Source organism: Labrus mixtus, chromosome 2, assembly GCF_963584025.1.
Source record: "Labrus mixtus chromosome 2, fLabMix1.1, whole genome shotgun sequence".
Lineage (NCBI taxonomy): Eukaryota > Metazoa > Chordata > Actinopteri > Labriformes > Labridae > Labrus > Labrus mixtus.
The window spans coordinates 30,685,024-30,706,783 of NC_083613.1; the positions used below are offsets into that span (position 1 = coordinate 30,685,024).

At 39.9% G+C, this 21,760-nt stretch overlaps 2 protein-coding genes across 3 annotated transcripts; one reads left to right on the top strand and one right to left on the bottom strand.

Annotated features, from left to right (window-relative positions):
* Window positions 1-35: 35 nt before the first annotated feature.
* On the bottom strand, window positions 36-3,336 carry LOC132954823 (uncharacterized). Of its 2 annotated transcripts, none has more exons than XM_061027424.1 (5): window positions 3,192-3,336; window positions 2,653-3,033; window positions 649-783; window positions 462-523; window positions 36-379 (listed from the first exon to the last, which is right to left on the bottom strand). In XM_061027424.1, exons 1-5 carry the CDS (start codon window positions 3,226-3,228, stop codon window positions 257-259), a joined length of 738 nt encoding a protein of 245 aa, XP_060883407.1. In that variant the 5' UTR covers window positions 3,229-3,336; the 3' UTR covers window positions 36-256. The 2 variants fall into 2 exon arrangements, with proteins under 2 accessions (XP_060883407.1, XP_060883406.1); XM_061027423.1 differs by having other exon boundaries at window positions 2,653-3,036; window positions 3,192-3,334.
* Window positions 3,337-7,132: 3,796 nt separating this feature from the next.
* On the top strand, window positions 7,133-14,427 carry LOC132992027 (uncharacterized). Its single transcript, XM_061061114.1, has 5 exons — window positions 7,133-7,237; window positions 7,393-7,779; window positions 12,903-13,043; window positions 13,189-13,250; window positions 13,359-14,427. Exons 1-5 carry the CDS (start codon window positions 7,201-7,203, stop codon window positions 13,416-13,418), a joined length of 687 nt encoding a protein of 228 aa, XP_060917097.1. The 5' UTR covers window positions 7,133-7,200; the 3' UTR covers window positions 13,419-14,427.
* Window positions 14,428-21,760: the final 7,333 nt, after the last annotated feature.

Genomic DNA, 21,760 nt, shown 5'->3' on the forward strand with positions numbered 1-21,760 from the left:
AAATGTTTTTTCAAGTTTTTCATGGGTGCAACCCACATACTCAGCTCTGCTACTCATCCCACAGTGCATGTTCCTTACAAATGTGGCACCATTTAAAAGGGAAATAAACAGTCTTTCCAACAGTATAAGATTTATTGCCAAGAAGCATTGTTACAACAAAGTAATAAATCTACCAAACACAAATGTCCTTACTTTTGGTGTGATGTTTATGTCAACATTACAAAATTATTATTTTGTTCCTCTGGTCTGAGGCCTGTTACATCCTAGATGCATTAATAGCAGAATAGGTGCAGAAGTCAGAAGTCTGCGGTTCCTTCTTCTTCTTTGGTCTCTTTGATTTCTGGCGGATTTCCACAGCAGCATAGCACACATCGTCATCCTAAGATTGGATATTTGTCATTTAGAAGCCCAACTTTGAACATATTTAATGCTTTGAGACATTACACTTTAATGATAGATACCTGGCTCTGTCTTGGATGACCTCTAGTGTCAGGTCTTTGCTGATCAACAGGATGTTCTTCAGCTGCAGGAATAAATATAACATCAGTACAGGACAATGAAACTCACACAGTGGAAGAGACTTTAAGGTGTCTTTTTGATTAAAAACAAACATGTGGATACATATTCTAGAAAAAGTGAGGTAGTTACCCTTCTTACAGCAGTGATAGACCACAAGTGAGGAGAGGAGAGAGGAGACAATAGATAAAACTGGACACAGACAGAAGATCAGAATCCAGCAGTCCTGTGGCATCTTGGGGCAAGAGGTCGCATTCGGTTCTGCATCTAAATGAAAGTTGTGTTGATTACGTTCATTTAACTCTGATCCTCAGAAAAATTCCTAAAAAGTTGGGACATGTGTAGAATCCAAAAAACATTGAAACCCCATATTTGAATGAAAATAGCACAAAGACAACGTATCAATTGTTGAAACTGGGATATTTTATTGTTTTTGGAAAATGAAATGCCCAGTTTAACTAAGAGCTTTTTAATAACTAAGAGCTGGTCTACACCAGCGCCAGCCATAACTATAAGATTTATCAAAAAGGAAAGTTTTAAGTCTATTCTTAAAAATACAGACTGTGTCTGCCTCCCGGACCCCGGCTGGAAGATGATTCCAGAGGAGAGGAGCCCGATAACTGAAGGCTTTACCCCCCATAGTACATTTAGAGACTGTAGGAACCACTAGCAGGCCTGCATTCTGGGACCGTAATGTTCTCGAAGGGTAGTACGGCACTAGTAGCTCCTTAAGATAAGATGGTGCCTGGCCATTTAGAGCTTTGTAAGTGAGAAGAAGGATCTTGGCCGTGGTAGGGTAGACCGAAAATATCAGAAAATAGTTTATTATTATTAAATAAATAATTACTATAAGTGTGATTGATCTAATTATAAACACACTAGTGTACAGATTGAACTACTGTTGATGTAGCACGTAGCAGCCACGTTCAATTTGTATGCTCCCTACATCTGGAACAAACTCCCAGAAAACTGAAGGTCTGCTGAAACTCTCAGCTCTTTTAAATCGAGCTTGAAGACACACCTGTTTACAGCTGCCTTTCAATAAACAATTTTAATAAGATTTGAAATCTTAACTCTGCACTGTAACTTTTAAACTCTTTTTGTATTTTTACTTTATTGATTTCAATTAATTTTATTTGAATTATTTTTATTTGAACATATTTTCAGATTTAATAATTTCAGTGATTTTTAAATTTTCTATTTTAATATTTCTTTTCTTTCCTCTGTCATGATGCCTTTGATGTTTTGTGTGAAGCACTTTGAATTGTTGTTGAAATGTGCTCTATAAATAAACTTGCCTTGCCCTGTAAGAAAGAGTCCGGGTGCTAAACTGGCCTTCCTGCAGTCTTGACTTGTCACCCATTGAAAGTGTTTTTGAGCATTATGAAAGGTGTAAAAGGAGTCCTTGAACTGTTGAACATTTTAAATCCTACATTAAGCAAGAATGGTAAAACATTACCCTCTTAAAGTTACAGAAACTGGTCTCCTCAGTTCCCAAAACGCTTTAAAGTGTTGTTTAAAGAAAAGTGTGATGCAACAGAGCGGTACACATGACCCTGTCCCAACTTTTGAAAAGTGTTGCTGGCATTAAATTCAAAACGGCGTATCATTTTCTGTAAACATCTGTTATGTTGTCTTGTGCTTATTTCAAACAAATTCAGGGTTTCAATATTTTTAAATTCATCACATTCAGTTTTGTTTACTTTTCACACAACATGACAACTTTTTGACCAAAAAAAAATCGACAACATGAGAAAGTCAATGTTCAAATTTTTTTTTTTTTTTTTAGTATTTGATTTTTTACTCTGATAATTTTTAAATTCTCAAATACCTCCTGATCGCCCATTTATTTAAGCTATATTAATTACATTTCAGTTAATAGTATTTCTGCCACTTCTCTTTCGAGTTAGTTGTAGTCATATTGGTCATTGATGATCTGGTGATCATCATCCCGTACAACACTTTCTTTGCAAATTAATAATTAATTTTACAAAAAAATGAATGTGTTTGATGTCTGATGAACTTAGCGGATGATGTTTTGGTCTGACATCATTATTTCAGTGAATGATTTATTTGTAATATTCAAATGGTTGAATCCACTGAAATCACAGTCACACAAAGACAGAGCGTACTTACTGAATATGATCCTTGTTGTGATGTTGCTGTAGCTGTAAACATTTTTATAAGTTATGTGTTCCTTTCCCTTCACTTTGCTTTCTTCAGTTCCACAGTAGTAAAGACCTTCATCTGACTCAGTGATGTTCAGGATCAGCAGGTCGTAGGATTCAGAGGACTGGTTCTTCAATAAGTCGAAATTAGGAGGAAGACTTTCTGTCCATGAACCCTTGTTACGTTTCAGAACAAGTGAAGGCTGGTTCTCATGAGAACAGTTCCTGTACCACACGATGTAAACTCCAGTTGATGTTTTGCAGTCACAGTAGAGAGTGATGTTGTCTCCTGGTCTGACCGTCACCTTCAACTCTGATCCACAAACACAGTCAGGACTCAAGGAAACCACTGCTGGAATTCAAACAAGATCATAACAGCAGTTTAAAATGTGCACAGCTAAACAGGAAGACAAAATGACAAGGGCACTAGAACGTTAGTATTCTTCCTCTTTTAATGTAAAAACATTCTTGTATTAAATCATCCAAACTATTAATCAAAAGAATTACCTGAGACCAGGAGCAGAACAACGTGACGACCCTCCATGAGTGACGAGGTCTGAGATGTGAAGACAGAGACACAGGTCTCACTGACATCACACCCGTTTAGATGTTTCCATTAAAGGAAGCAGACGCTGTGATTGGTCAGTGAGGTGGAACATTTTTTTTTTTTTGCAGATGTCACCCAATGTGACATTTTGGACTTTGATGTCTTATTCTCTCATTGTGTCTTTCCCTAACATCCTCTATTAACTTGTAATGCTTTTATTTATTTTCATTGAGTTGCTCTTATTACGTGTTTAGTTCTTGCACAGATTACAAGACACCATGGACGGTCAGAAGCCGTTCAGAATAACTTAGAAGCAACTTCTAAGGAGACAAGTGTTGTTTAAGATGATGTTACATTAGCAGATGTGTTTTCTTGATGAAAGTGCGACCATGCCTGGTTTTGAATGTTGGTTTAGGCAGGAACCTGTTCTCCCCTCTTTCCAGTACTGCGTACTGCCACTGCATGTTTTACATTTAGACATGAGAATGCAGACGAAAACCCCACTGAACATGTGCTACACTCTGCTTCATAAGTGCAACCAGAGCTGACCTCATTTCATCTCACAAAGGTGGGACGTGGTCACCCATATGACATAGATTCAGATATATTGATTGACTGATAGAACGTTATTGTCAGAGAAAACTCTGAATAATGTTTTGCATATCTCAGCGGCTCCATTTACAATATAAATAATTAAAGACACGATACAAATATGCAAACATCTGACCCAACATTCAAACACCAAACAAGTATTCAGAAGCAACTTCTGTGTAGTTGCTTGTCTAGAAGTAGCTGTGGTGTCTGCAGAGCAGTTGAATGTCCAACTGAGGTTTTGCTTGACTTTAGACACCCAGACACACAACACTTCAACAAAGGGTGTTGAGCAGACTCGTTTTCTGCAGCAGAGTGTCAAGTTAGACGAGGGTGTGTTCATCACTTTGGGTTTCCTGTGAACCAATCTGATCGTTCTTGGAATTGTGTGGTGGAGAAAACAAGAAATTGCATGTAAACAACACTCACTACTATAATGAAAAGTTATGGATCCCTTTCAATGAAGAGACGTGAATAAAAAGCTGTTACATGTTAAGTGCCAGAAACAGTTAAATTACAGACAGACAAATAAATGACTTGCAGAAAAGTTGAGAATGGTGAGAAAGAAAAAGATATGTATGCTAAAGTTATGATCCCAGCAACCACTCTTGAATCAGCAGGAATCAGGAAACGTGAGGAAACTGTTGGGGGAAACATGGGAACTTTTCCTTATTTAAAAATGGAGGATTAATTAATTAATTAATATAGTTTAATAGATTGGTTTCACATCAGCCACTTTAGCAGACGTTGGTAAGTCAATCCATACACTGCCACCCACTGGCCAGCAGTTGTAAGTGTACCAGACATTTCTCAAGATGGCTGACAGAAGGTTAGAAATCTTCTTTTGAGATCCTTAGTACAGAAATGTTGACGGCCTCAGTGTTGGCCTCTCTACCTGTTTGTTCTCTCTTTTGCTTGCTGTGTTCTCCTTGTTGCAGGTAGATGTGGGTGGAGTCTGAGACGACTCTGTAATGCAGCACACCTGAGCATGCTGGTTTCAGGATGCTATAAAGCAGACCTGCTCAGTCCTCTCAACTCTTCCCTGGCCACCAGGCTGCCGTCAGCAATTGTTTGTATTGTAATGTGTTGTAGACATATACTCATTCATCCACACACACACACACACACACACACACACACACACACACACACACACACACACACACAGTGACTTATATGTAATATATATTTTTAACATTACTGATGAACTTCAAAATAACTTATTGTATGATTGTAATGTTGTCACAACGCCTACCATTCTGCTGGTGGCTTGTTTGTGGTTTGTCTTGTTGTACCTTTTCCTGTGTCAGAGCGGCAACCACACTTTGTTTCCATCATCAACTCTCTCTCACACACACACACACACACACACACACACACACACACACACACACAAACATTACTGACAAAAGTATAGTAAAACCTTTGTCTAATAAATAAGTTTGACCTTGAACTCTTGAGTATCAGAGTGGTCCCTCTTTCTGTCTGGACTCTGAGCCCAACATGTCTTCCCTTGTGTATTATAAACACTGTACATACAACAACCAAGGAGGGGAAATTAATCCTCCAATTTTAAATCAGGAACAGTTCACTTCCTATTTCCCAATTCCTGCTGGTGCAAGAGTGGTTGCTGGGAGACTAATATTGGAAATTAGCTTAGCTTTAGCATGAATGTCCAGTCTCCCTTTGAAGCATTGAAACAAATTTACATTTTTCCTTCCCACCATTCTTAACTGCTCTCTTAAGTTGCTCTGGATCATTTGATGGACGGCCTGCCTGAACGACCAACACCCCCTTGTTCCCTAACCTTCTTCCTGCATCTTATTCCATCGTCCACTATCCCATTTTCAAGCATGGCACAGTTTCGGTGGATGGCTGTTCTTCTTGAGCCTGGATTTGCTCATGAAGATTTCTGCCTATTAAAAGAAAGTTTTCTTGCCGCTGTAACTTTTGCTAAAATGTTGCTAAAGTGCTAGGCTAATGGTGGATTAACATTGGGACTTAGTTTGTAATATAGCAATGAGTAAGGTCTTTTATCAGCTTTTTGTAAAGTGTCTGGAGATAACACTTGTTATGAATTGGCGCTATACAAAGAAAGATTTAACTTTTCTGCCTGTCATTTATTTGGCAGTCTATAATTTAAATGTTTCTGGCACTTAAAATGTAACAGCTTTATATTCACATTTCTTCATTGAAATGGATCCATAACTTTTCATTATAGTAGTGAGTGTTGTTTCACGACATGCTCTCACTCTGGTTCACTTTTTTATTCTGGTGTTTAAATCATCAGAACACAGTAATCAGTACTGTGTCATGCAAATGCAAAGGACTCACATCTTCAGCTGGGGAGAGTTCTCCATTGCTGAGCTACGTGTGAACAGCTAGTGACCCTACCAATACAGCTCACAGTTGCTCTATTAAACCACCATGTAGCGACAGACCTTATCTGTTTTGTAAAAATTCAACATAGAGGTAGATTCTAACTCTGTTACACATGCAGGAGTTCACCAGTCAGTTTTAAGGAATGAACAGTGCACTCTTTACTACACCAGTCAATCCTAAAATTAAAAATAGAGAATAATCTCAGATCAAGTCACATTAAAGGCTTCTGAATACTTGTTTGGTGTTTGAATGTTGGGTCAGATGTTTGCATATTTGTATCTTGTCTTTAATTATTTATATTGTAAATGGAGCCCCTGAGATATGCAAAACATTATTCAGAGTTTTCTCTGACAATAACGTTCTATCAGTCAATCAATATATCTGAATCTATGTCATATGGGTGACCACGTCCCACCTTTGTGAGATCAAATGAGGTCAGCTCTGGTTGCACTTATGAAGCAGAGTGTAGCACATGTTCAGTGGGGTTTTCGTCTGCATTCTCATGTCTAAATGTAAAACATGCAGTGGCAGTACGCAGTACTGGAAAGAGGGGAGAACAGGTTCCTGCCTAAACCAACATTCAAAACCAGGCATGGTCGCACTTTCATCAAGAAAACACATCTGCTAATGTAACATCATCTTAAACAACACTTGTCTCCTTAGAAGTTGCTTCTAAGTTTATTCTGAAGGGCTTCTGACTGTCCATGGTGTCTTGTAATCTGTGCAAGAACTAAACACGTAATAAGAGCAACTCAATGAAAATAAATAAAAGCATTACAAGTTAATAGAGGATGTTAGGGAAAGACACAATGAGAGAATAAGACATCAAAGTCCAAAATGTCACATTGGGTGGAATCTGCAAAAAAAAAAAAAAAAAAAAAAAGTTCCACCTCACTGACCAATCACAGCGTCTGCTTCCTTTAATGGAAACATCTAAACGGGTGTGATGTCAGTGAGACCTGTGTCTCTGTCTTCACATCTCAGACCTCGTCACTCATGGAGGGTCGTCACGTTGTTCTGCTCCTGGTCTCAGGTAATTCTTTTGATTAATAGTTTGGATGATTTAATACAAGAATGTTTTTACATTAAAAGAAGAAGAATACTAACGTTCTAGTGCCCTTGTCATTTTGTCTTCCTGTTTAGCTGTGCACATTTTAAACTGCTGTTATGATCTTGTTTGAATTCCAGCAGTGGTTTCCTTGAGTCCTGACTGTGTTTGTGGATCAGAGTTGAAGGTGACGGTCAGACCAGGAGACAACATCACTCTCTACTGTGACTGCAAAACATCATCTGGAGTTTACATCGTGTGGTACAAGACCTGTTCTCGTGAGAACCAGCCTTCACTTGTTCTTAAAGCAAATACGTATTTATGGGAAGAAAGGCATCCTCCTAATTTCCATTTATTGAAGAACCAGTCCTCTGAATCCTTCGACCTGCTGATCCAGAACATCACTGAGTCAGATGAAGGTCTTTACTACTGTGGAACTGAAGAACCAAGACTGGAGGATAAGGGAAACAGAACTTCTAGATATATTTACTACAGCTACAGCAACATCACAACAAGGATCATATTCAGTAAGTACGCTCTGTCTTTGTGTGACTGTGATTTCAGTGGATTCAACCATTTGAATAAAAAATAAATCATGTACGAGAATTTTATACAAAAGACCAAAAAAAGGAACCATCTAGAAATGTGTTTATTTATACTGTTTGAAAATACGCATGAACCAACAATAAGCAAAATCATTCTAAAACATCTAGGACCTCGTGTATTCTGAGTGTTTAGGACGGTCTTGATCGCCCAACCAACCTCTACCTTTGTATTGTTGTCTGTTGAATGTCTCTAAAGAACACAAGGAAACTCTCTCAGAGTACTGAAATAATGATGTCAGACCAAAAAATCATCTGCAAAGATCATCAGGCAACACACTTGCACTTTTTTAAAAATTAATTATTAATTTGCAAAGAAAGTGTTGAAAGGGAACATTACATAAAATTTGAACGGGAAACGTAGAAAGGTGATCACCAGATCATCAATGACCAATATGACTACAACTAACTCGAAAGAGAAGTGGCAGAAATACTATTAACTGAAATGTAATTAATATAGCTTAAATAAATGGGCGATCAGGAGGTATTTGAGAATTTAAAAATTATCAGAGTAAAAAACCTGTCTGCAAAATCAAATACTAAAAAATTTTTTTTTTCGAACATTGACTTTCTCATGTTGTCGATTTTTTTGGTCAAAAAGTTGTCATGTTGTGTGAAAGGTAAACAAAACTGAATGTGATGAATTTAAAAATATTGAAACCCTGAATTTGTTTGAAATAAGCACAAGACAACATAACAGATGTTTACAGAAAATGATACGCCGTTTTGAATTTAATGCCAGCAACACTTTTCAAAAGTTGGGACAGGGTCATGTGTACCGCTCTGTTGCATCACACTTTTCTTTAAACAACACTTTAAAGCGTTTTGGGAACTGAGGAGACCAGTTTCTGTAACTTTAAGAGGGTAATGTTTCACCATTCTTGCTTAATGTAGGATTTAAAATGCTCAACAGTTCAAGGACTCCTTTTACACCTTTCATAATGCTCAAAAACACTTTCAATGGGTGACAAGTCAGGACTGCAGGAAGGCCAGTTTAGCACCCGGACTCTTTCTTACAGGGCAAGGCAAGTTTATTTATAGAGCACATTTCAACAACAATTCAAAGTGCTTCACACAAAACATCAAAGGCATCACGACAGAGGAAAGAAAAGAAATATTAAAATAGAAAATTTAAAAATCACTGAAATTATTAAATCTGAAAATATGTTCAAATAAAAATAATTAAATTGAAATTAATAAAGTAAAAATATAAAAAGAGTTAAAAGTTACAGTGCAGAGTTTTAAATCTTATTAAAATTGTTTATTGAAAGGCAGCTGTAAACAGGTGTGTCTTCAAGCTCGATTTAAAAGAGCTGAGAGTTTCAGCAGACCTGCAGTTTTCTGGGAGTTTGTTCCAGATGTAGGGAGCATACAAATTGAACGTGGCTGCTACGTGCTACATCAACAGTAGTTCAATCTGTACACTAGTGTGTTTATAATTAGATCAATCACACTTATAGTAATTATTTATTTAATAATAATAAACTATTTTCTGATATTTTCGGTCTACCCTACCACGGCCCTCTTCTCTCGCTCGATGGCTCTTAGCAAAACTAGAGTCGGCTCGGACGGACCTAGCGGCCAAAGAACATACCCTTTCAGGTTCTCTGCCCTGGACTTATCTAAGATCAGGAATATCCTGTTGCAAAATGATGCAGAAAAACTAGTTCATGCATTTGTTACCTCCAGGTTGGATTATTGTAATTCTCTTTTCACGCCACCAACGGCACCACGCTCTGCTCCGTTTCAAATATGCAGCGAGCAGAGGTGTAAAGTAACGAATTACATTTACTGGCGTTACTGTAATTGAGTAGTTTTTTGGTGTACTTACTACTTTTTAAGTCGTTTTTAAAACCTGTACTTTTACTTTTACTTAAGTAGGTTTTCTGTTAAGTCTTGTAATTCGCTACATTTTAAATCACATCCGTTACTGAGTAAAAAAAAAAGGCCTGCTATGAATGATTTTCCCTCATTGCACCGGAGCGACGAGAGAGACAGAGAGAGAGAGAGAGAGAGAGAGAGAGAGAGGCAGAGAGAGAGAGAAAGGGGGGGAGAGAGACAGAGAGAGAGAGAGAGAGAGAGAGGGGGGGAGAGAGAGAGAGACAGAGAGAGAGAGAGAGAGAGAGAGAGAGGCAGAGAGAGAGAGAAAGGGGGGGAGAGAGACAGAGAGAGAGAGAGAGAGAGGGGGGGGAGAGAGAGAGAGAGACAGAGAGAGAGAGAGAGAGAGAGGGGGAGAGAGAGAGAAAGAGAGAGAGAGACAGAGAGAGAGAGAGAGGGGGGGGATAGAGAGAGAGAAAGAGAGAGAGACAGAGAGAGAGAGACAGAGAGAGAGAGAGAGAGACAGAGACAGAGAGAGAGAGAGAGTGGGGGAGAGAGAGAGAGAAAGAGAGAGAGACAAAGAGAGAGAGACAGAGACAGAGAGAGAGAGAGACAGAGAGACAGAGACAGAGACAGAGAGAGAGAGAGAGAGACAGAGAGAGAGAGAGAGAGAGAGAGAGAGAGAGACAGAGACAGAGACAGAGAGAGAGAGAGACAGAGAGAGAGAGAGAGAGAGAGAGAGAGAGAGCCTTTTCTTGGCTCGGTGTCACTTCAGTTAGTGCAGCACGGATAAGCTCCTCCACTAGCGGGTCTACCTGCTGAAGGTGTTTATAAACTGATGTCTCGTTGTCTTGAGTCCAAGATGATTTAAATAAGTTGGCTGTGGTTCTTACTCTTGGGCAAAGAAGTGGCTGTGAATGCTTTTTCTCACTGCAGCGTTCGCGACTACAATCGCCGCTGCAGCTCCGAGCGAACACATTTAGTTCCGGAAAGTGTTTCACAATAAAAGTCCCTTATTGACATCTCTGTGATGTGCTTTTATTTTGAAACAGACGTATGAGGAAAGTGGGTGTTATAAGCTGCTGCAACTTAACACATCTGAGATGTGTGAAAATAAATACTTCAAACAGATTCAGTTAGAAGCTTCAGTAACTAATAGGTAAACAAACAGTGACTAAGACATTTAATATTTAAGCTCATAAAGGCTCATTTTAAAACAATAAATGGATTATCTTTCATCTCAGGTTTATTTGCAGCTAAATCATCAATTGATGCTGTCTTTGAGACTAACCAGCCTCAGAATAATAAAACTAAAAACACTAAAATACTCTTTACACTGTTTATGATTGAGACAAAGACCCTTTTAGTATTTTCTTAAATAGTTTAAACATTTCCCTTCATAAAACAGCTGATTACTTGAACATATAATCCTTGATTATTTATCCATCATTATGTATATTTTGTTTTTAGGCTATAAGAAAATGTTTATCTGAAAAGATAAATCTTTGTTAAGATTTGCCTTTAATTAAAAAAACTTTGAGATTAATTTCCTCTCGTCCTTTTTTCACGACACGAGAGATGCGTTGTTAAAAAAAGTAACTAAGTAACTTTTACTTAAAGTACATTTTAAACAAGTTACTTTTTACTTTTACTTGAGTACATTTTTAATCTGATACTTTTACTTGAGTAGAATATATTAGTACTCTTTACACCTCTGGCAGCGAGTCTGTTTTCGCCGGAGTACGCTGCAGGCACGCGTCAAGCTGGACAGAATATGACAGCCCGGACAGGAAGTCAGACAAGGAACCGCACAGAGCATCCGGTCAATTTCAAAATAAAACACAATATACGGACTCGCGATCGTATTTTTCATCACTTTATCAACATTACGTCAAAACAGGTACCGAATTAACCACAATGCATCCTCAGAAAGACAAAGCAACATGTTGTTTGCATGTTTTACTCTTGTAATCTTGTAGTTCTCCTGTGATGTGTCATGGGTGTGCTGACGTCCCAGAAACAGATCCAGTGTGAATGGGCGCGAGGCGTCCGACGGAGCAAAACCGTGGCGCTAAAGGACCGCGGCACGCACGGAATATGTGTGAATTGGGGGTTAGGCTCCTCAAGATTGTTGGTTGACAGCCTGCCAGAACAACACCCCCCAACCCCCACCCCCTTGCTCCCTATCCCTCTCCCTGCATTTTATCCCATCTCTCCCCCTATCCCTTTCCAAGCCCGGCGCAGTCCAGGCCTGTGAAGGCTGTTTCGTCATGAGCCGGGGATCAGGCCGAAGATTTCTGCCTTTTAATGAGGCAGTTTCTTCTTATTGGTCTTAGACCAACAACCAACATTTGTATTTTAGTGTGTCGTGAGTTTATGGAGACAAAGATTGTAAAGATTGCACAAAGTAGTAGTTGCAATAATGAGCTTAAACTGCACATCATTTACAAGAAAAAAGATATTTATTAAAAAAGATTTATAAAATAAGAGAAAATGTCTATCCACAGGCAACACTCTCTAAAGAACACAAGGGGAGGCTCTCGGCATACTGAAACACCCATGTAAGACCATAACATCATCTGCTGAGATCATCAGCACACTTATACTGTGTTTTTTTTAAAGGTGCTCTATGGAGTTTTGGTAGAGAAATGTGAAAGTTGGAGAAATGTACAGATTCTGTGGTATGTGTTCATTACTCTATATGCTGCTATAGAAGTACAATGTGACAGAGTAAAGCAGAGAGATGATCACCAATGAGCAAAGTGACTACAACAACAGCAAAGACAGGAAATGTGGAAAGCCTAAATAAGTGGGCGGGCAACAGGAGGTACCTGAGAGATGAGTTAAAAAAGACATTTAATGCAGATATGTTGAGATAAGAAGAACAAATATGTTTAAATATCTGAGTACTTTTCACATTGTGAATTAAGTCAAATGTTTCCGTGCAGTGGCTCATTTTTCTTCTGCTAATCAAAACGTGCAGTAGATCTGATCAAACTCGTAGCTCTCTCCTTCATCACTTGTATGACTATCATTACAAGCTCCAATGTTTTGTCAGTGGTTATAATGCCACTGATGGGACTCCAAAGCCCCCTGCAGTAACAGACGGGTGATGTCACTCTGGCTTAGTCCATTCATTGTTACAGGCTGTGGTTGCACACCAGAGAAAAATTTGATACATTGAAAACCAACGTTTTAAACATCTAATCCACATTCTATATTTGATCTAGCCTCCAGTGACTCTGGTGACTCCATTGGTCCGCTCCATGTTGAGCCTGGTGTATCTTGGTTGATGGTGTTCAGTCCAGCCATCACGGTCCTCTCCACCTTCCTGTGCCTGACTTTTGTTTATCTCTGCAGTCAGAATGCAGGTAAATACACTACAATCACTTTTTACCTGTTAATTATAGACATTTTGAAACGTCTTAAATACAAATGAATCATATTTATTGTGATGGATCATTGAAAGAATTAAGTCGTTGTCTAACAAGAAACCTTTTATTTATGTTTCTACAGATGAAAAAGATCAAATGACTGAGAGAAGACCTGACATGGGAGAGGAAAGTACAGTGAATCAGGTAAGGACTTTCTTGGATTTTCATGGTCTCAGAACCATTAGAGATCTTTGCAGCAGTAGAGACTCTGTACTAATGACACTCATGTTACTGTGTCTGATTACCTTTCAGGATGAAGACGCATGTTTCACCAGAGTTGTGTTCTTGGTTGCCGATGGACGGAACAAATAGATTGGCTTTGACTGAGCGGACATCACACAAGCTCCACTTCAAACTTCTCACAAAGTCTTTAGAGTCCGAGTTTAAAGACCTGTTATATTTGTACACAGTGATGATGTGTTTTGGGGGCGGAGTCAAAATGGTGGCAGAAAGTCAGATAGTGGTGTTGAATTAATTGTTTGTTTGTTTGTTTTCTGGCTTCTTGCTTTCACTTGATAAGACGATGTATAGAGTAGTAAACAGGAAAGAGAGAGGGGGGAATGACATGTGGTAAAGGAACCCAGACCTGTCCACCCAGAGGACCAGAGCTTTCTCACATTCGGGGCAACCCAACCACCAGGTCAGCTGTGCTCATGAATTAACAATTAGTTCTCCGTCAGATGTTCAGCAGAAGCAGCTTTTCAGGACCCTTGTTTACTATCACAATGACCTTAATCATCCTACTACGACGCTCGATGGCTGATTATGATCCAATTTGTCAATGTCTTCAGACATATTCACGTTGTTAGGGAAGAGTTTGTGGAGTCACAGAGTACATTCAAAGACACGGATATTATTTTCACCATCTATTTGTAATAAATATTCAAATTAATCAAAGTACGTTGTTGGTGTATCTCTGTTAAAAGGTCAAGCAGATCTAAGAAAGGTTGAGCCCAACAGGAGCCACAAAAAAGTGATAAGATTGATGACAAAATTCAACAGAAATTCTAATTGATTCCATGAGAACCTTAATTCAAGGTTGTCATTTTTTACACAGTGTGGGTAAAATATGGTCAAATCTAAGTTGGGCAACCTCAGAGCAGACAGAGCCTTGCCTTCCACACGATACTGAGGCTCCTGTTTGTCAAATCAATAAATTGTTAAACTGCCAATGTGTCTTGTTTCTTCAGATTTTAATCATCAGTTAGCTTGGGGTGGGTTTTTTGTTTGGTTCAATTTCTGTTTTGCTGTTACTGTTTGTGTCTCAAAATAAAGAAACTCAATAAAAAAAAATCATCCAATCCAATAAACGAATAAGCTGTTTTTTTAAAATGTTTTTTCAAGTTTTTCATGGGTGCAACCCACATACTCAGCTCTGCTACTCATCCCACAGTGCATGTTCCTTACAAATGTGGCACCATTTAAAAGGGAAATAAACAGTCTTTCCAACAGTATAAGATTTATTGCCAAGAAGCATTGTTACAACAAAGTAATAAATCTACCAAACACAAATGTCCTTACTTTTTGTGTGATGTTTATGTCAACATTACAAAATTATTATTTTGTTCCTCTGGTCTGAGGCCTGTTACATCCTAGATGCATTAATAGCAGAATAGGTGCAGAAGTCAGAAGTCTGCGGTTCCTTCTTCTTCTTTGGTCTCTTTGATTTCTGACGGATTTCCACAGCAGCATAGCACACATCGTCATCCTAAGATTGGATATTTGTCATTTAGAAGCCCAAACTTGAACATATTTAATGCTTTGAGACATTACACTTTAATGATAGATACCTGGCTCTGTCTTGGATGACCTCTAGTGTCAGGTCTTTGCTGATCAACAGGATGTTCTTCAGCTGCAGGAATAAATATAACATCAGTACAGGACAATGAAACTCACACAGTGGAAGAGACTTTAAGGTGTCTTTGTGATTAAAAACAATTAAGTGGATACATATTCTAGAAAAAGTGAGGTAGTTACCCTTCTTACAGCAGTGATAGACCACAAGTGAGGAGAGGAGAGAGGAGACAATAGATAAAACTGGACACAGACAGAAGAGCAGAATCCAGCACTCATTACAGTCCTGTGGCATCTTGGGGCAAGAGGTCGCATTCGGTTCTGCATCTAAATGAAAGTTGTGTAAAAAGTTGTGTTGATTACGTTCATTTAACTCTGATCCTCAGAAAAATTCCTAAAAAGTTGGGACATGTGTAGAATCCAAAAAACATTGAAACCCCATATTTGAATGAAAATAGCACAAAGACAACGTATCAATTGTTGAAACTGGGATATTTTATTGTTTTTGGAAAATGAAATGCCCAGTTTAACTAAGAGCTTTTTAATAACTAAGAGCTGGTCTACACCAGCGCCAGCCATAACTATAAGATTTATCAAAAAGGAAAGTTTTAAGTCTATTCTTAAAAATACAGACTGTGTCTGCCTCCCGGACCCCGGCTGGAAGATGATTCCAGAGGAGAGGAGCCCGATAACTGAAGGCTTTACCCCCCATAGTACATTTAGAGACTGTAGGAACCACTAGCAGGCCTGCATTCTGGGACCGTAATGTTCTCGAAGGGTAGTACGGCACTAGTAGCTCCTTAAGATAAGATGGTGCCTGGCCATTTAGAGCTTTGTAAGTGAGAAGAAGGATCTTGGCCGTGGTAGGGTAGACCGAAAATATCAGAAAATAGTTTATTATTATTAAATAAATAATTACTATAAGTGTGATTGATCTAATTATAAACACACTAGTGTACAGATTGAACTACTGTTGATGTAGCACGTAGCAGCCACGTTCAATTTGTATGCTCCCTACATCTGGAACAAACTCCCAGAAAACTGAAGGTCTGCTGAAACTCTCAGCTCTTTTAAATCGAGCTTGAAGACACACCTGTTTACAGCTGCCTTTCAATAAACAATTTTAATAAGATTTGAAATCTTAACTCTGCACTGTAACTTTTAAACTCTTTTTGTATTTTTACTTTATTGATTTCAATTAATTTTATTTGAATTATTTTTATTTGAACATATTTTCAGATTTAATAATTTCAGTGATTTTTAAATTTTCTATTTTAATATTTCTTTTCTTTCCTCTGTCATGATGCCTTTGATGTTTTGTGTGAAGCACTTTGAATTGTTGTTGAAATGTGCTCTATAAATAAACTTGCCTTGCCCTGTAAGAAAGAGTCCGGGTGCTAAACTGGCCTTCCTGCAGTCCTGACTTGTCACCCATTGAAAGTGTTTTTGAGCATTATGAAAGGTGTAAAAGGAGTCCTTGAACTGTTGAACATTTTAAATCCTACATTAAGCAAGAATGGTAAAACATTACCCTCTTAAAGTTACAGAAACTGGTCTCCTCAGTTCCCAAAACACTTTAAAGTGTTGTTTAAAGAAAAGTGTGATGCAACAGAGCGGTACACATGACCCTGTCCCAACTTTTGAAAAGTGTTGCTGGCATTAAATTCAAAACGGCGTATCATTTTCTGTAAACATCTGTTATGTTGTCTTGTGCTTATTTCAAACAAATTCAGGGTTTCAATATTTTTAAATTCATCACATTCAGTTTTGTTTACTTTTCACACAACATGACAACTTTTTGACCAAAAAAAAATCGACAACATGAGAAAGTCAATGTTCAAATTTTTTTTTTTTTTTTTAGTATTTGATTTTTTACTCTGATAATTTTTAAATTCTCAAATACCTCCTGATCGCCCATTTATTTAAGCTATATTAATTACATTTCAGTTAATAGTATTTCTGCCACTTCTCTTTCGAGTTAGTTGTAGTCATATTGGTCATTGATGATCTGGTGATCATCATCCCGTACAACACTTTCTTTGCAAATTAATAATTAATTTTACAAAAAAATGAATGTGTTTGATGTCTGATGAACTTAGCGGATGATGTTTTGGTCTGACATCATTATTTCAGTGAATGATTTATTTGTAATATTCAAATGGTTGAATCCACTGAAATCACAGTCACACAAAGACAGAGCGTACTTACTGAATATGATCCTTGTTGTGATGTTGCTGTAGCTGTAAACATTTTTATAAGTTATGTGTTCCTTTCCCTTCACTTTGCTTTCTTCAGTTCCACAGTAGTAAAGACCTTCATCTGACTCAGTTGTTGGGCCACGCAGGCTTAGGACAGTCAAACCATGGACTTTGAGTTATTTACTGAGATGGCCTAAAAGAACTCTTTATCCCAGAATTCCCTGCGGCACTTCACACCTACGTGTGACGTAAAGGGGGGACCGGAACCTGAGGGAGACCCCACAGGAAGGCGGCCAGGTGATAAAACTCTGAGACTCCCCTCGTTCATCCTCTTACCACGCGCTGACTTGAAGTGCTCGGAGACCAAAGCTCACCTCCTGTTTTCTGCAACAATCTTCCTTTGTTTTAAGTTTTGGCGCGCAGGTAATCCGCGGCCGGCAGTGTTCCAAATTCCGAGCTCGGATTGTCCAGTGAACGCATCTCAGTTTCTCGGAGAGCGTCAGACTATAACAGATTATCAGAAAGATAACGGTCTTATTCCGTCCTGCAACGAAAGGACATCAACGGACATCTTTCCCCTCGACGGAGAACCAACAAAGCCGCTCTTGCCGTAAGGGACCCTCGCCGCCATCAGACGCCTCTGCACCAGGACAGACAGAAGATCTGTTTTATCGCCGGACTCCTTTTTCCTTCACCGATCGCAGGCAAAGCGATTCACAAGTGAGGCTTAATTAGGTCTGGGCAGAATTAGCTTTAGAGAGTGTTTTTAACAATTGATTGATTGAAGCAGAAACTGTAATTTTTATCTTTGTTGGACCGTCGCGTCCTGAGTTTTACCTGTTTAAAACTCTTGTTGTTCCCATTTCGGACCGCTGCGTCCTATATGTGTTTAGCGTAACAGCGTTATAACCGGGTATTATTCTTCTGATCAGAAAGGCCAGTGTAAGTCGTATTAACTTGAATTCGGCCATTGGTTTGTTTCTGTGAATGAAGGGAATTACTCCGAGTTGTGGTGCGGGATTTGGACTGTGATCCGGCCTCTTCAGGCACGCATTTCTCTCCTCCTCTACGCTCCTTTTTATCCTCTTTTCTTCCCCCATTACGCACATAGGCTACACACCCACACACACAGAGATCTATACACTCGCGGCCATCCAGACGCCTCAGAGACACAGATCGTGTAGGGCCGAACTCGGTCTCTTTTAGACATTAAGGCCACATTAGGTCTTTGTTAGGTGTGTGCCATCGTAAGGGCGACCACGTGGGACGAAGCAATCTCCCCCTTTTCTTCTCCCCCCCCTCTCTCTCTTTCTCACACACACACACACACACACACACACACACACATTCACACCTCATTCACAAGGTGTGCTTGATAATGTTTGTTTGCTTAGATTAGTTTATAATAGTTATTTGTTTGATTAAGTTCATTGATTTTGGATTGATGTTGCTTTGTTTAAATAAATTCTGTTATAATTTAAGAGAGCAGTTGTTTGTGATTACTGGTGTATTTGCATTGTGATATAAGCTGGGTGCGAAGGCTTTGTGTACGGATTTCACGCCTTCAATTTATTAAATATAGTTATTAATTATTAATAATATTAGTAATTAAATAACTAATCTGAGACTGATTTGAGTAATATTTTGGTTATATTTCCCTGAGTACAGGGTGGTGCCCCAAAACGAGATTAAACACAGTTTAATGATATCTTATTTATATTATTAATAATTAGAAATAATTATTAAAGAATATAACCAAAGTTGACTTGATACAACCCCAACAAATGGTGCAGCCCGTGTGAGGCCTTCAATAAACCAGCTTTATTGCACTGTAAATGCACAGTAATCCGAACTTAAATCCTAAAAGGGATCTTTCTGAAGAAAATTATATTTTCTTTAAATTTTTTGTTGTTTAAGCAAAGCAGACATCAAGCTGTGGCTTAGTTGTGTTGTATGTTGTTGGTTAACAGTTAAAGCAATAACTGTTGTCCCCTTTGTGTCCATACAACAATTGGACACAAGGATGCAGCTAGTGTGACTTTCTCAATGAACTTGATTTGTTGCATTAATCCAGATTTTGATCCTGAAGTATTCTACTAAAGGATTGTGGTGCTCCTTGTTGTTTGAGAGCCATTTGGCCAGATGAGAGTGTAACCTCATCATTGTCGCATAGCCAGCTGTCCGAGAGGTGTGAGTTCCTCCCTTCCTTTGAAGACTTGAGGTGTGAATTCCCTCTCTTATCTTCCAGGATAGACTGCAGTGATCAATTGTGAAACCTAGATAAGATTTGCTCTGGTGTTGATCTAGCTTTGTTTAGCTTAGCGTTTTTTAACAGTAATCCACTGTGGTTCCATTTTATCACGAAAATGTGTACCAAGACCCTAGGTGAGCCGGGAGCTGAGACTCCTTTTGGATCAGACGACGGAGCACTGCAAGAAACTGCTGCCGGTCTGACGAACCTCTCCACAGAGGAGAGTGCCAACCTATATAGCTATTCAATTAGCATTAGGGATAAGAAATTAGAGGAGCTAGTTGATCTTGTCAACCACAGAGCCAGGATCACCCCTAATAAAGACAGAATGTATGCAGAAGACATACATCAACTATGGGCCAAGGTTCACTGTGGATCTGACGATCCACCCCTTCAAGACGTAGTTGCTAATCTTATCCACCTCCCTATAGAGCAGCTCGACAGTCTGAACTCCTACACCCTCAGCACATGTGAAGAGAAACTAAAGGGCTTGGTTGAATATGCAAATCAACCAACTGGGAAGCCAACACGCACAACTTCATATGTTCTAGGCAAAATTCTCCTCCTTTATCAGCGCAAATCAAATGTGCAGAACGAGATACACCGGGCACAGCTAGCCCGGGTACAAGAAGAAGGACAGATCCTGCGGGACGACTTCGAAAGATTGCAGGATAAACTAAAGACCTTGCAGGAAAATTGCATGGCCCTGCAGGAGGAGAATAAAACACTGCATGAAAGCAGCAAATCGGCCGAACAGAAGAAACGAAATGACACGGTACCCAGATTTCAGGATAGGCAGATAAGTACTGCAGCCCCCATGTCAGCTGAGGAAACCTCAGACGAAGGATCTGTGACTGAACCAAGCACATGGAGGAGGGAGACAGACATGTTGAAGGATCTGGAGGAGAGGGGAAGATACCGCCGGGTCGACCCAGGCACAAAAGCGCACACGTCCTCAGACTACCCGGTAAAGAGCTGGGTGAGTAAAGATGAAGGGCGCCACGCCTCCCCAGACCATGAAGCACCGTCATGGGGAAATGCCCCAAGGCCCCCGCGTTCTGCAATACGCTTTGAGCCAAGAGAACCCTCACCCCGCAGGAAGAGGGACTTCACGCCCCCTAGAGACAGGGAGGAGGCACGGGTCCAATCGGGCACCGAATATTACCTGTCCCATGATAGACGGCCACGTCTGAGCCGAACACAAACCCCGCCACGGTTGCAACCGTACTACCGTGACAACCACAGGGCTTACGATTCGTCAGACGACTCGGACGGCCCTCGCCAGCCTTCGGGTCAGGGTCTGCGAACCAGGCAGATGGAACCTCAGGCCAAAGATCTGAAGCGTTTTGACCCAGATAGCCCAGATTCAAGTAGTAACGACTACCTTAGAGAAGTCGACCATTGTCTCCGTGACCTGCCTCATGCGTCCTCACAGGAAAAACTGAAACGGATCTGGAAGACTACGGCTAGGAGTGTCCGTGCTTTCATGGGGACACTCCCACCAAAGGTCCGATCCTTGCAGAAAGGAAACAAATCTGTTAGTCAGCACTTACAAACTGCCAAGCAGAAAGTGTTGGACTTGTTTGAATTAATTCAGGGAGTACAGGTAAGCATGGAGCAAGACATATCGTCAGGATATGACTCCGATCCTGGACCAAGCCCCTCAAATGATCAAACAACCCTGCTGAAAAAGCTCAGTAAAGAACCGAGCAGCCAGGACAACCAAAGGACTGAGGAAATAAGTCTATTTTTCCCTGATTTTGACTGTGGAGCCCCCCTCCTTGGGGAAACACCCCAGTTCCCTGACAGCTGTGACACCCTTTCACACCTTCACAGGTTGGAATCACCACATAGAAAGGGGGGTGACTTCTCGGCCCCCAGAGGCAGAGATAACACCCGGCCCCCTCCTGCTACCTGTAGGTTCCCATCGCAGGATTCACAGCTGAGGAATATCCAAACCTCAGATGACTCGGATGGCTCCCTTTTACCCAGAGATCAAAGAATGCGCATAAGGCTCATTGAATCTATGGCACAGGATGTAGAGCGGTTTGACCCAGATAACTCAGACCGCTGCATCGATGATTACCTCAGAGCGATTAACCTGTGTCTCAGTGATGTACCTGATGCATCCACAAGAGAAAAACTCAGGCTGATCTGGAAGACAACTTCCAAGAGTGTCCGTAACTTCACGACTACCCTTCAGCCTGAGATCAGATACCAGTACTCTGCGCTCTGCAATGCTTTGCGCCAGGAATACTCCACCTACATTGACCCTGCATCTGCCCTTCTTAGTGCTTTCAGTGTCCTGCACCAGAAGCACGAGGCCCCCAAAGATTATTACTGGCGCCTAAGATCTGCATATTTCCAGGGACGTGAGGCTCCAGGTTTGGAAGAGAACCAAACTTTCAAGT

Bases quoted from the DNA above. Each gene is read 5' to 3' on its own strand.
- LOC132954823 (XM_061027423.1), bottom strand. From the start codon at position 3,228: ATGGAGGGTCGTCACGTTGTTCTGCTCCTGGTCTCAG. The intron at 3,037-3,191 runs GTAATTCTTTTG...TTTGAATTCCAG, and splicing joins TGTTCTGCTCCTGGTCTCAG to CAGTGGTTTCCTTGAGTCCT. The intron at 524-648 runs GTAACTACCTCA...TTATTCCTGCAG, and splicing joins CTATCACTGCTGTAAGAAGG to CTGAAGAACATCCTGTTGAT.
- LOC132992027 (XM_061061114.1), top strand. From the start codon at position 7,201: ATGGAGGGTCGTCACGTTGTTCTGCTCCTGGTCTCAG. The intron at 7,780-12,902 runs GTAAGTACGCTC...TATTTGATCTAG, and splicing joins CACAACAAGGATCATATTCA to CCTCCAGTGACTCTGGTGAC. The intron at 13,251-13,358 runs GTAAGGACTTTC...ATTACCTTTCAG, and splicing joins AGGAAAGTACAGTGAATCAG to GATGAAGACGCATGTTTCAC.